An 11,898-nucleotide genomic window follows, 5' to 3' on the forward strand; every position below is an offset into this window, starting at 1 on the left:
TTATCTTAATAGACATTGTAAAAAATTAAAATTGATATGTCTTGAAATTATTAAAATAGATGCATTTAATTAAAATAGAAGTATGTCGGTAAAGGAAAAGTGTATTAAAAATTTTATGTTTTATCGTTTGGTTATACTACTGAAATTTTACCTTTGCCATGTACGATAGCGTGTAGATCCGTACTACTGATCATCAGAAGTGACGATGACGTTCTTGTTAATTATCAAAAAGTTCATTACGAGCCCGCCACTGTCGCTTCGACGATCGGTAATATGAGTCCAATAAACATGCCATCGTACATGGTTAGACGGAGATTACAGTAATATAACTAAACAATGAATCAATAATTTTTAAATAAAATAAAATAAAATTAAATTAAATAAGATAAAATACTGCAAAATAAAATAAAATTAAAATAGAGTAAAACAAAACTAAGTAAAATACAGTATAATAAAAATAAAATAAAGCAAAATAAAATTAAGTAAAAATACGGCACAATAAAAATGAAATAAAGAGAAATATGGTAAAGTAAGATTAAAATTTATTAAATTAATCTGCTTGCTTTTTCTAAAACCGACAGGTGATAATAAAATAATAACATTAAGCTTAATAAATGTGCGCTCTGGTTTCTGTCATGGGACTATGGAAGGACCAGAGAACTAACAAGGCTGGATATATTTGTGCAATTACATAAGGAAATAATAATTAAAAGTCAGCAACACAGTAAGTACGAGTATAAAACAGAAACTAGTTAAAAAATTAATTTAACTATAAAGTAAATTATTTGAAACATATATATACTAAGAAAGGATTTGTTGAGGTTAGGAAGAATGAGGTAGATATCTTTAAGCCATCAAATCAAAGCAATATAGATAGATAAATTTATTTGGTTCCTTTTAGTTACAAAGTTTACAATTAACAACTTATAAGTATTCTTAAAAACTACGCGATTGCATCTACTTCTTTTCGTTTGCATCCTTTTTTCCTTTACTTGTTCTTGCTTGCTCTCATTTTGCTCTCTTTCTCATTTTCTCAAAGCAATATAATTACTACATTATTTTTAAATTAATATTTTTTTGCACAATAATGAATGCAGTTGATTTAACTTGACTACATTATGAATTAATTATTAACTCAGATGTTGGTAGACTGTGGTAGACTAAATGTATTATAATATGTGTAACCAGAAAATATGAACCAGAAAGTATGAGGCCTACAACTTTCGGCTGATGTAGTTTCTAATTAAATAAAAAGGAGACAATGGCCCATGTCAGTCATGGCCAGGGAATTGGAGAGCCTGTAGACTTCATTACAAGATTCCACAATATCTCAAATAAGTTGAAAAAGTAAGTCTTAAATACATTTCTGACAAGTAATTGTATATCAATAATAACTTACAACTTTTATTTTTTATTTTTCAGACGATTTTTGAGGAAACCAAACATTGCAGAAGCATATGATCAATTCAGTGAGTATTAAAAGCTTTCTGAATTTAATATTAGAGGCTTGTTGTTATGATTCAGTCTATCTTCTGTTCCTCTTCTTGTTACAATTAATTATTCTATTTTAAAAAGGCTCATGTAGTTATTTATATGATAATTTAATTTTTAGTTATATTCAAAAAATAAAAATACATATATTGTAGATGCCTTAGCCACAGAATGTGAGCAGAAAGAGTTATGGCAGTATGCAGGCTTGTGCTGGTTTACGGCAGCAAGGTGCCAGGGCACATTGGAAAATGTTTCTTCAGAAATAAATCTTCTGGTGAAAGCGGGAAGGCAGTTTCTTATAGCTGAGAAAAAAGATAACGATATAGGATGTCCCTCCATCGGCCAGGAGAATATTCAAGTATTCTTTTATACATTATCAATTTAATAAAGAAAGTAATAATGTAAAGAAAGAACTGAACATAACTTGTAAGTATGTTTTTAGGCAGCCGTGAGTTGCTTTGGTCATTCTATGACCAAATGCACCAGTCAGCCAGGATTCAATACAATTTCTGCAGGTTTATCCGTGGAATTAGCCTTAGCACTGGGTCCAGGCCCCGCTGGTATCCAACAACTGCGCAAAGCAATCGATATTTTTCCCACATCAAAAGCTATTAACACTCTGGTGTCGTTCTATATAAGACAGGGTCAGTACTTTTAATCTTATTTGTCAATTTTTATAATTATTCTCTTCAATATGCAATGTCTTAATATTATTTTCTTCTTGCAGGAGATTACATAGCTGCTCTACAAATACTTAATGAATTTGTAGAATTTGTGGAAGCTTGCGTTGTGGCTGGCGCCAGAGGAAACTATAATGCTATCTTGCATAGGTATTATTATAAAGATATTGAATTTGTAAGCGAAAAAAAAATGCGAATAAGCAATTTTTCTTGTTCTGAAAATGGCTTTATGATTAATAATTGTAAAATTTATGGCTGCGTTAAATGCAGAATTTTTTTTTTTATTAGTACATTTGATATAATCAAAAATATTAATATATAAAAATTTATAAACAGGTGCGAGGTATCGCGAGTACTTCTACTACTCATTCTTCAACCATCGCCGCAGAGGTTGACTCCATCTCTCGCCCAGGTCCTGGAGAAATACGCATGGGCGGAGGAAAATGTGAACAACGGTATAAATTACACTTTTAAATTAGAGATTATTGCTCTTTTCTAAATATATTAAAAAAATTTTTTTAATTAAAAAATACATTGAAATAAATGGCCTTTTCTTTTTGCAGGTCTCAATATGAGTGAAGATGAATTACTACTGCTACAATCGCTGGTATTAGCATGCCAGTCTCATGACCACCAAGCGGTGCTGGAGCTCGAGAGTGAACTGTATCCCTATTTCGATACGGAACAGAAAGAACTGTTACATAAATTAATACAAGTAGTATCGACGCAGTAAATACAGAACAACGTTTGTTATGTACGCAAAATGCATTTTTCTCCCGACTGTCTTCCCGGTATAAGCGCTTTCTGCGACTTATGTGGCCTGTTGAAACCGAAAACCGGGACACATTCCTCGAGAGACGAGCGAGATATACCTCCCGGCTGGTTTTTTAATTTTTTTCGTCGCACGATTACGTTATTAGTCTGCTCGAAACAGGTTCCTGCGGCCAAAGGCTGGATCGTTGCTCAATCGAGACACCGAGGATGAGCCGCTACCTTTACCAATCCGATAACGGTTGTATTGCAAGCGGCGAGTTCACGCGAAAAGACGACGAGCTCCGTCCCTCTTCTGATTTCGTACACGCCGCGGTAGCGGCACGGCGCGAGACGTGAAAGGAAGAAAAGGAACTCTTTAAATGAGAATCGTAGAGTGGACGGCTGGAGTGGAGCAAGACAAGGCTGGCAGGAAGGGCATAGTGTGCGTGTCGGTATGGCATCACGGGGGAAGGGATGTCTCGCGCGTCCCACGACATAAAGTCCTTCGTTCTTCTGTGGCTAGTGCTCGAGACAGAGCTGTAGTCAGTGTCAGATACTGTGCGAAAGTGCCTGGAAGTTCTTCGGAGCCAAAGCAAACGCGTTCCTCACTGAACTGTCTTGATACCTAATTCTGAACCAAGGTAAGAGCTTCTATTTTATTGTACAATTTTAACTCGCCTGATTTTTTAACGAAAAATGATAATTATATATTTATATATGCCGCAAAAAATTCGCATAAGACGAGCAGAGCATACTGAAAGCGATGCGTCGGTTTCGTTTTAAACTAGAATGACAGGAAGTCTTTTCGAATATTAATTAACATTCTCTCTTGACCTAATGAGAAAAATTCCTTTCAAGGATGTTGATTTCTCGAAAAGGTCAAGGTTCGTAGAGAGAGATTCTCGTGTCCGAGTAATCGCTGTTGCAAGAACACATTCCAAACTAAACGATAATTAAATTCAGTACGCGGATGGATTAAGATCTTGATTTATTTGCAATTAATTTCTATTAAACAATTTAATGCACGGCGAGCATTAATTAAAATGCAAAAAGAAATCGTTTTTGGATGAATACATTTATTCAAAGTTTATGGATTTGGAAATACATTTTAAAACATTAAATAAATGAACGTCCAACCGTGCAGTTTCGAATATCGTTTAGTATCATCGAATTAAGTTTCGAATTTAGCGACTTAAAAAAAAAATCGAACATCGTAAAGACGAGTTTCAACGAATGTACGAACATGGTATTTCGTTTCATATAATTAAGCTCTTAGGAATAAATAGATCCTTTAGAAACAAATAGAAAAATCATACTATTTCATAATATTCTCAACTGTTATTGAGATAAAAACTAAAATGTGTAGCGTAAGAGTAACGAAGAAGGTGCGGAAGAATGAGCGCAACAAGCGAATAGCACCATCGCCTGTCGCACTCACTCACTCGCATCTTCCTTGTCGCTTTTACGCTACACATTTAAATTTTTTTATCTCAATAACAGTTAATAATTTTATGAAATAATCCATCCTTAAAAACTTAATTATATGAAACAAAGCGCCCTGTATACACTCGATTTTTATACGGGTAAAAGTACGTAGGCATTCAACAGAAAGAATTCGAATATCTTTTACTACTGAGTCAGTGTTATTCGCTTAAGTGCGCCACCCTATCGGATAGTTCGTGATAAACAAAAGAGAGCACCATCAGATTACCCGCAACTAGACGGTTAGTATAGTCAAAGAGAGCTACGACGACCGCACGGACGTTTATCACGCTGTATGTGCATGCTAAAACATGGAAGAAGTACAGGTAAAGTCTAAACATTAATGGACGTCACAAGATTATATATCGTGACTCTAATAAACCACCACCTACTGTAGGAATTACCCAGGCCAAAGATGGTCCAGAATGAGAGAGAGATTAAGGAAGATACATCCTCAGATACCGCCAGCCTCGCCGACGTTCCCGCAGCTCTACAGATGGCACAGATAAATATTCTCAAAACTCAAGCTTTTCAGAGATTTGGCAGGCTGGACAGCGACTACCACGTTATCACAAGAATCGTACGAGTAGAAGCTCAAAACACGCTCTCTGGAATGGTTTACGATCAGATGCAACAACGAACAACCAAAGATCTGCCAATAACGAGGCAGAATTTTATTCGCATGTGGAAGACGATTATTCTCAAACGCGTTCAAGACGTGACCAAGCGCCAATGCTGTATTAGACCAGATCACTACTTTTGGATAGACCGAAACATATTAATGCCTGCTCCGCTAGCTGATTTGATCTATCAACTAGGATCGTTCCACTCGCCGGCGAATGGTATAGTGTATCATATCGCACAGCCAGCATATGCACCTAGTGACTCACGAAAGTGGTGGTACATTGATATGGATATTCTTGAGCAGTGGACACGAACCATAAGAGGCAATAGTGCAACATACGTAATGCGTGAATTTCCAAAACCACAGGATTGGAATAACAAACCGATAGTAGTAACATCGATCAAAGATGATGGAATACGTCGATCGATCAAGTCGTTGACGAATGATACTCAGGCCACAGACGCGTTCATAAGATTTGTAAATGATGACTTGTTTGAGCCAACACCAGGTATGGCTTATGACGAGTGTCACATACAGATAGTTCAAGGTATTACGCGAAGAACGATAATGTGTAGTTACGTACAATCATACGTGAAAAGCATTGTTTAAATAAGTTCATTAATTTGGTTTCTTTTACAGTTTAAGATATTAATTGTATCACGTATACATTTGTGGATTTATTTCATTTATTTTTAATACTTTAAATTTGATTATAGTTATTTTTTTTTAAAGAATTTTATTTTGTTTAAAGGTCTCAATTATTTCTATTTTATGTTTAATACTTCGTTAAGAGCCTGCGCTTAATTTCTATGATCAAAAGTAAAAATATTAAAACTCAATTTTTTAATTAAATTCTAATGCGATTTAGATTATGTACTTAGATACTTTTTTTTTTTTTGTTATATCTATACAAATATTTTTTATATATTTGCTACGTATAATGTGTTTTTCCTTTTTAACTTCGTCGAGATACGAGCACGTCGCATTCGCATTCGCATTTCGCTGATTTACCACGTGTTTCGGCGACCTTGAACTCTTCGTTCACTTGAAGGAAGGTGAATGCCCTAGGCACCTGTACTTCTCGACTTACAAACGTGCGTCTCTGCGGATAAAAGTCTCATCTGCGTTTAAAATCTCGATGTTAGAGTATGCTCTAAGAAATTTGTATGTTGAAAATTGAATAAAAAATATTATCAAACAAAATTCGGACCAGTAATTATTTTCCAAAAATTTATTTTGCTGTAAGGCAATTCCATAAATAAATTTTTCTTTAAAAAAACTTATATTGTTTTATAATTAGCAATATACAAGATACTAAATTAAACGGTTAAACTAAATTTGTTTCGAATCTTACAAAGACGAGGGCTAATAATTTTCTCGTACATTTAGAATGATTAATATATTTAAAAAAAGTAAATTTTCTACAATAGGGAAGATGTCGGAAGATTGGAAGACAATTTTCGTGACAGGAGGCGCCGGTTACATCGGCAGTCATTGCATCGTCGAGCTTCTGGAGTGCGGATACGATGTGGTAGCCATAGACAACTTTGCGAACAGCGTGACAGAAACTGATGGCGAATCTGCCGCGCTTAAAAGAGTCGAGCAAATAACCGGGAAAAAAATCACATTTTACAACTGCGATCTGCTCGATAAGGAGAAGCTCGAGACAGTATTTAACCAGGTACAATATTCTCTAATGATTCCGTATTATACATTTCGACGATCGTTATTACTCTTTTCACGTTATGCGTAAAGCTTAGAGTTGAGTTTTTTTTAAATCCGGATCCATGAAAAAAGTTATTTCTTACTTTCAGCACAAGATAGATTGCGTTGTACATTTTGCGGCTATTAAAGCCGTCGGTGAATCGATGCAAGTTCCGCTACATTACTATCGAAACAACATAATAGGGGCCATTAATCTGCTCGAGGTAAGATTATGTTGCGAAACGTGTGCTCTTTCGATCATTTTGCAACTCGGCACGTCATCCTTTGTCCCTTTTTTTTTTTTGCAGGTAATGAAAGCGGCTGGCTGTTTTCAGCTTGTATTTAGCAGCTCCTGCACGGTTTACGGCGAGCCTACAGAGCTGCCCATCACAGAGACGCACGAGACCGGCAATATCACCAATGTGTACGGTCGAACAAAGTACTTTATTGAGGAAATGCTCAAGGATATATCTAGAGCTGAAAAGGTATTCGTAAAGAAACCACTGTACATATGGAATTTACCTGAAATCTTCATACGACCCACGTATTTTTATTCACGATTCTTTTATGTAACAGAGCTGGAACATTATATCCTTAAGATACTTCAACCCGGTTGGCGCTCATCGATCAGGATTGATCGGCGAAGATCCAACGAAGCCGTTTACAAATTTGATGCCGTACATCGCTCAAGTCGCTTTAAGGCACAAGCCTGAATTGACTATATTTGGCGGTGATTATCCTACGGATGACGGTACAGGTAAGATTTTAATAATAATAATGTTAATAATAATAAGAGAGTATTTGCATCTTTATTAATAGATTTGTACTCACGCTTTAAACTTCTAGGTGTTCGCGATTATATCCACGTTATGGATTTAGCAGCCGGCCACGTGGCAGCATTAAACGCTTTGCACAAACGACACCTAAGGTTAAAGATTTATAACTTGGGTACCGGCAATGGCGTGACAGTGTTGGAATTAATAAAAACGTTCGAGAGAGTCACCGGAACGACCGTGCCGTATGTTATAAAAGAACGGCGAGAGGGTGATATAGTATCCATGTACGCAAACACGGATTTGGCGAAAAAAGAACTGGACTGGACAGCGAAATACAACGTCGAGCAAATGTGTGAGTAGCATATATCGCCTTGAACGCGGTTGAGTAATCTTATATTTAATGATAAAACGCCGGATGCAGGTCAGGACTTCTGGAGATGGCAGACGATGAATCCTCACGGCTATCGGATCCCGATAAAGAACGGAACTGAACACCTAAATAACAAATCGTAAAAAGTTTGTATCGGCAAGATATGCAAATAATTTATAATAAAGAATCGACAACGCGTTGTCTTGTAACTTACATATTTATTATAACGTTTGCAGATCTCTTACGTTTTATAACTGCCCTTCACTCTCGTGCTCACTCCTTGTATCGGCGACGTTCCTTTCATTCTTTTTACATTCATCCACAATTTCATACAATGACAAATGCTGAAACTTCAAAATTTCTAAACCCCAACTTGTCCATCCAGGCAATAGATATCTCGCAAAAATTTCTAGACACTTCGGATCGGACGGAAGATAATCCTTTATGATTTCTAAAAACGTAGACAAATTTTTTTTTTTTTTTATATCGTAATATAAATGTTTGTTGGAAATATATTTATTTTTTAAATTTAATTACCTGTGAGTGGTGGTTTATGAGAATGCACCGCGCTGGGTACGCTGATCATTAACTTGCCATCAGGAATGTTCACTTTGTTCTTTTCCAGGGCGGATCCTAATATCAGTAATTCGTAAGGTTGCTTCCCAGGTGCTGAGTTAAAATTACATATTGTATCACCTGTTTGTGTCACCTAAAGTGGCAATTGTTATCTAATTGCTTACTACATTGCAGTCTCAATGTTATACTGAGACATCATTTACCTTAATCCAATACCACTTAGCTCTGTAAGTAATGCCCCAGGATGGAAATATTTCGTTGACGATACTATTTAAATGATTAGACGAATTAGTGCACCATACAGCTACAATGCCATTCAATTGTAACAGTTTTCTTATCGGTATCTTGATCAATTCGTCGTTGTACATCATTTTGTAACTGAAAGAACACATAATTATTTCTCCCAAAATTTTATTTAATGAATAACAAATTAAATTTATACATTAGTTGTATTCTTTCTAAATTAAAATGTCTATTTGTTAATCTGTAAATTGTGGAAGATTACCTGGCCTCTGCACACTTCATCTTTTTCCTTCGGATTGACTTATTCCACCAAGGTGGATCCAACAATATAAAATCGTATTGATTGTTCAGTTCAATCTTTTTTTCAATATCTCTCACGTCATAGCAATAAAATATACATTTTCTTGGAAATACATATTTTTTATTGTGAGCTTCAGATATAATGGCGTTATCCATATCATTAGACCCATACAGATTCTCGTCTTTGTCCGAGTAAGTGTCTTGATAAAATTTCATGGATGCTAAACGTGCTATTTCGTTGTTGTCAAAGAAGTTGTTCCAGCAAAAAAGTCCCCTGTTCTTTGCAACAGACATCATTGTACCAAAGGCCTGTTTAACTCGATCAACCTGTTGCACAAACGATTTTCAAATAATAAAATAATCAAATAAAAAAAAAAAATAAAAAAAGACGGTGGATTTTTTAACCTACTTCATCTAAGTCTTTCTGCGGCAGTCGCTGGGATCGTTTTCTCTTTTTTTTACTGTGCATGGCGCTGTCGTGAGGCTCTTGGATAGTCTGGGCCACCTGATTCTGCCTCAAGTACTGGGAATTTATTTCGAATATCATTTTGTTAAAGCCTAGATTACAGAGTTCATTTTCCAGAGTCCGGACTTCCTTATAGATCTCGTTGAGGTATTTCAAGTGGGATATGATCCAGCCTTCTTCACTGACATAGAGAAGACTCATACTGCGCCCAGAGACCGATATGGACAAACACGCATGTACAATGCCTGCTGTGAACTTTTATATGTTCTACATCCTCTGATCTACTCTCATCAATTTCGTGGATGACGCAGAATCAGTCTAATTAAAATAAAATGTTACAAATAAAAAAATATTCGCAATATTGAATGTGCAAATACAGAACGTGCATATTGTACGTTTTATTTTTATTGTAAATCCATGCAGACCTAGTAAATTAATTCTCACGGTTTGTAAATTGGCGCAATTTGCGTTAACTTACGCGCAGCTGTAATTCCTTAAATTACTGACTGTTTTAATAATCGCGATTCGCCGGCATCGCTCAAGCTGCTCTTCTTCGCATCGCTCAATGGAGTTATGGAATTATTCGGCTATCAGATCGCAGATGTCGCGCCGCGTCGGCGCGAGATTTTCCCCTCCAAAGTCCTGCAACGTTCGATGCTGCAATGCTCGACGAACGGCGCGCTCGTTAGCGAGGAATCGACGGGCTGCTGGACTGCACTCTTGTCACTGCTCGTCACCTTGTGAGCTCTTCGCGAAAGACACATAATGATTCTACTCGGCGAGGTATTTCCGGACTTCACGGCGGACACCCAGATGGGCACGATCCGGTTTCACGAGTGGCTAGGCGACTCGTAAGATATCCTGCGACTTTATTTGTAACCTAGACATACCTGCCACGTGATTGCGAGATTAAAAAAAAAATAAGAAGGGATAATAATGAAACATGTCGATGTTACGTATTCCGCGATAGTTCTGGAAATGCTTGAAATATTGGGAAGATACCTCAAATATATTCGCGTATATATATTTGTTAAATGTAATAGTAGATTGTTTAATTTCTTGGTAGATTTACCTATCAGGTGTTAAACGTGTGTATCTGTTTTTTGTTTTTTTAAAGACAAAGACTGACGTATGATTTTTTAAGCGTTGATTATTTTATAGAGATTGTTCCCGATAGACAAATTGATTAAAAAGTTTGAACCACCTGTCTGATATCTACGTCCAAATTTTCAGGTGGGGTATCCTGTTTTCTCATCCCAATGACTTCACACCAGTCTGCACGACTGAGCTCGCACGGGTTATGAGACTGATGCCCGAATTTAAGAAACTTAATGTAAAAGTCATTGCATTGTCCTGCAATTCTGTGGACTCCCATCGTAAATGGATACAGGTTGCTTATAGATCAATTTTATCCACCTACAGTAGAGTTAAACCTTATAATTGTTAAAAATAATCGAATTATACGCTTCCAGGATATAAAGAAATTCGGCCAGGTTGTAGATGAAGAATTTCCATATCCAATTATAGACGATCAGACAAGGAAGCTCTCCACATTGTTGGGAATGCTAGATCCTGCAGAGGTTGACAGTCAGACTGGCCTGCCTATGTCGGCGCGAGCTGTGTTCATAATTGACCCGGCCAAAAAGATGCGACTGTCAATCCTATACCCAGCCACAACCGGCCGGAATTTCGAGTAATAATCGTCAAACATCAATTTGCAAATATCAATTTATTGTGTAACATCTATTAAAACTTCTTATTTCGTTGCAGGGAAATAATAAGAGTGATTGAATCTCTTCAGCTCACGCAAAAGTACAAAGTGGCGACTCCTGTAGACTGGAGGGTAGGTTCGAGAGAAAGAAAAATAAATTCACTCAAAAGGTTCTCAGAGATATTGATTTTTCCGCTGTTTATAATTGAATGTCGGAGAGAGAAACATGTCATCAACGACTTATCGCGTTGGTCTTTACACGTATTTTACATGTGCGCACGGTGTTTCAGAAAGGAGACGACGTGATGATCGATCCGAGCGTGTCGGACAGCGAGGCTAAGGCTTCTTATAATAATATCAAGACTGTGATGCTGCCCTCCGGCAAAGCGTATATGCGCATCGTGCCGCAACCCATAGATGCGTAAAATAAAACTTCTACGTACAAAAGAAAGAGATTTAAACAAGGTTCAAGCCGCACAAGGCGGTACTGATGTGTGATGACATGAAAAATTTTTTAATTTGCGTTAAATATATAAATATTTTATAAAGTCAACCGTTCATTATCACCTTTGTTACTCCAAATAATGATAATATTCTGCGTTTTTTATTTAAATTATTTTCTCTATTTTTTTTTTAAGATTTAATAGACAAAATTATTTTAATAAATAACTCTTTCTTCTCCTATACTTCGTAGACTGATATTAAATAAGAGATTCGAATC

General features: G+C 36.4%; 3 protein-coding genes across 10 annotated transcripts; 2 read left to right on the plus strand and 1 right to left on the minus strand.

Moving 5' to 3' along the window:
* The first annotated feature begins 289 nt into the window (after positions 1–289).
* Positions 290–8,121, plus strand: LOC139106971 (UDP-glucose 4-epimerase). Of its 4 annotated transcripts, none has more exons than XR_011546443.1 (10): positions 290–724; positions 1,189–1,347; positions 1,423–1,469; positions 1,647–1,849; positions 1,934–2,135; positions 2,219–2,321; positions 2,508–2,626; positions 2,735–3,565; positions 4,581–4,732; positions 4,804–6,234. XR_011546443.1 is itself a non-coding variant. In XM_070664123.1 (10 exons), exons 2-10 carry the CDS (start codon positions 1,262–1,264, stop codon positions 8,022–8,024), a joined length of 1,320 nt encoding a protein of 439 aa, XP_070520224.1. In that variant the 5' UTR covers positions 291–724; positions 1,189–1,261; the 3' UTR covers positions 8,025–8,121. The 4 variants fall into 4 exon arrangements, 2 of the variants coding, with proteins under 2 accessions (XP_070520223.1, XP_070520224.1); XM_070664123.1 differs by lacking the exons at positions 1,934–2,135; positions 2,219–2,321; positions 2,508–2,626; ... (1 more) ...; positions 4,581–4,732; positions 4,804–6,234 and adding exons at positions 6,467–6,712; positions 6,846–6,959; positions 7,044–7,220; ... (1 more) ...; positions 7,582–7,863; positions 7,933–8,121 and having other exon boundaries at positions 291–724; positions 1,647–1,741; XR_011546442.1 differs by having other exon boundaries at positions 2,735–4,732.
* Positions 6,416–10,122, minus strand: Mettl4 (Methyltransferase like 4). Of its 4 annotated transcripts, none has more exons than XM_070664117.1 (8): positions 9,945–10,122; positions 9,410–9,784; positions 8,963–9,327; positions 8,661–8,835; positions 8,419–8,590; positions 8,127–8,332; positions 7,567–8,006; positions 6,416–7,474 (listed from the first exon to the last, which is right to left on the minus strand). In XM_070664117.1, the coding sequence occupies exons 2-6, from the start codon at positions 9,665–9,667 to the stop codon at positions 8,130–8,132; spliced, it is 1,173 nt and encodes a 390-aa protein (XP_070520218.1). In that variant the 5' UTR covers positions 9,668–9,784; positions 9,945–10,122; the 3' UTR covers positions 6,416–7,474; positions 7,567–8,006; positions 8,127–8,129. The 4 variants fall into 4 exon arrangements, with proteins under 4 accessions (XP_070520218.1, XP_070520216.1, XP_070520215.1 ...); XM_070664115.1 differs by having other exon boundaries at positions 8,096–8,332; XM_070664114.1 differs by having other exon boundaries at positions 7,567–8,332.
* A 1-nt stretch (position 10,123) lies between these two features.
* Positions 10,124–11,730, plus strand: Prx6a (Peroxiredoxin 6a). 2 transcript variants are annotated; one of them, XM_070664126.1, is made up of 5 exons: positions 10,124–10,317; positions 10,700–10,856; positions 10,939–11,159; positions 11,237–11,347; positions 11,468–11,730. In XM_070664126.1, the coding sequence occupies exons 1-5, from the start codon at positions 10,232–10,234 to the stop codon at positions 11,481–11,483; spliced, it is 591 nt and encodes a 196-aa protein (XP_070520227.1). In that variant the 5' UTR covers positions 10,124–10,231; the 3' UTR covers positions 11,484–11,730. The 2 variants fall into 2 exon arrangements, with proteins under 2 accessions (XP_070520227.1, XP_070520226.1); XM_070664125.1 differs by having other exon boundaries at positions 10,131–10,317; positions 11,237–11,309.
* Positions 11,731–11,898: the final 168 nt, after the last annotated feature.

Source organism: Cardiocondyla obscurior, linkage group LG12 (genome assembly GCF_019399895.1).
Source record: "Cardiocondyla obscurior isolate alpha-2009 linkage group LG12, Cobs3.1, whole genome shotgun sequence".
Classification (NCBI taxonomy): Eukaryota; Metazoa; Arthropoda; class Insecta; order Hymenoptera; family Formicidae; genus Cardiocondyla; species Cardiocondyla obscurior.

What these genes read in the sequence shown, in the direction of transcription:
- LOC139106971 (XM_070664123.1), top strand. Translation starts at nt 1,262, where the DNA reads ATGGCCCATGTCAGTCATGGCCAGGGAATTGGAGAGCCTGTAGACTTC. An exon ending in ATCTCAAATAAGTTGAAAAA is followed by an intron (nt 1,348 to 1,422) that starts GTAAGTCTTAAA and finishes TTTATTTTTCAG; the next exon opens with ACGATTTTTGAGGAAACCAA. An exon ending in AGAAGCATATGATCAATTCA is followed by an intron (nt 1,470 to 1,646) that starts GTGAGTATTAAA and finishes CATATATTGTAG; the next exon opens with ATGCCTTAGCCACAGAATGT.
- Mettl4 (XM_070664117.1), bottom strand. Translation starts at nt 9,667, where the DNA reads ATGAGTCTTCTCTATGTCAGTGAAGAAGGCTGGATCATATCCCACTTG. An exon ending in ATGAAGTGTGCAGAGGCCAG is followed by an intron (nt 8,836 to 8,962) that starts GTAATCTTCCAC and finishes GTGTTCTTTCAG; the next exon opens with TTACAAAATGATGTACAACG. An exon ending in TCATAAACCACCACTCACAG is followed by an intron (nt 8,333 to 8,418) that starts GTAATTAAATTT and finishes CTACGTTTTTAG; the next exon opens with AAATCATAAAGGATTATCTT.
- Prx6a (XM_070664125.1), top strand. Translation starts at nt 10,232, where the DNA reads ATGATTCTACTCGGCGAGGTATTTCCGGACTTCACGGCGGACACCCAG. An exon ending in CCCATCGTAAATGGATACAG is followed by an intron (nt 10,857 to 10,938) that starts GTTGCTTATAGA and finishes ATACGCTTCCAG; the next exon opens with GATATAAAGAAATTCGGCCA. An exon ending in CGACTCCTGTAGACTGGAGG is followed by an intron (nt 11,310 to 11,467) that starts GTAGGTTCGAGA and finishes ACGGTGTTTCAG; the next exon opens with AAAGGAGACGACGTGATGAT.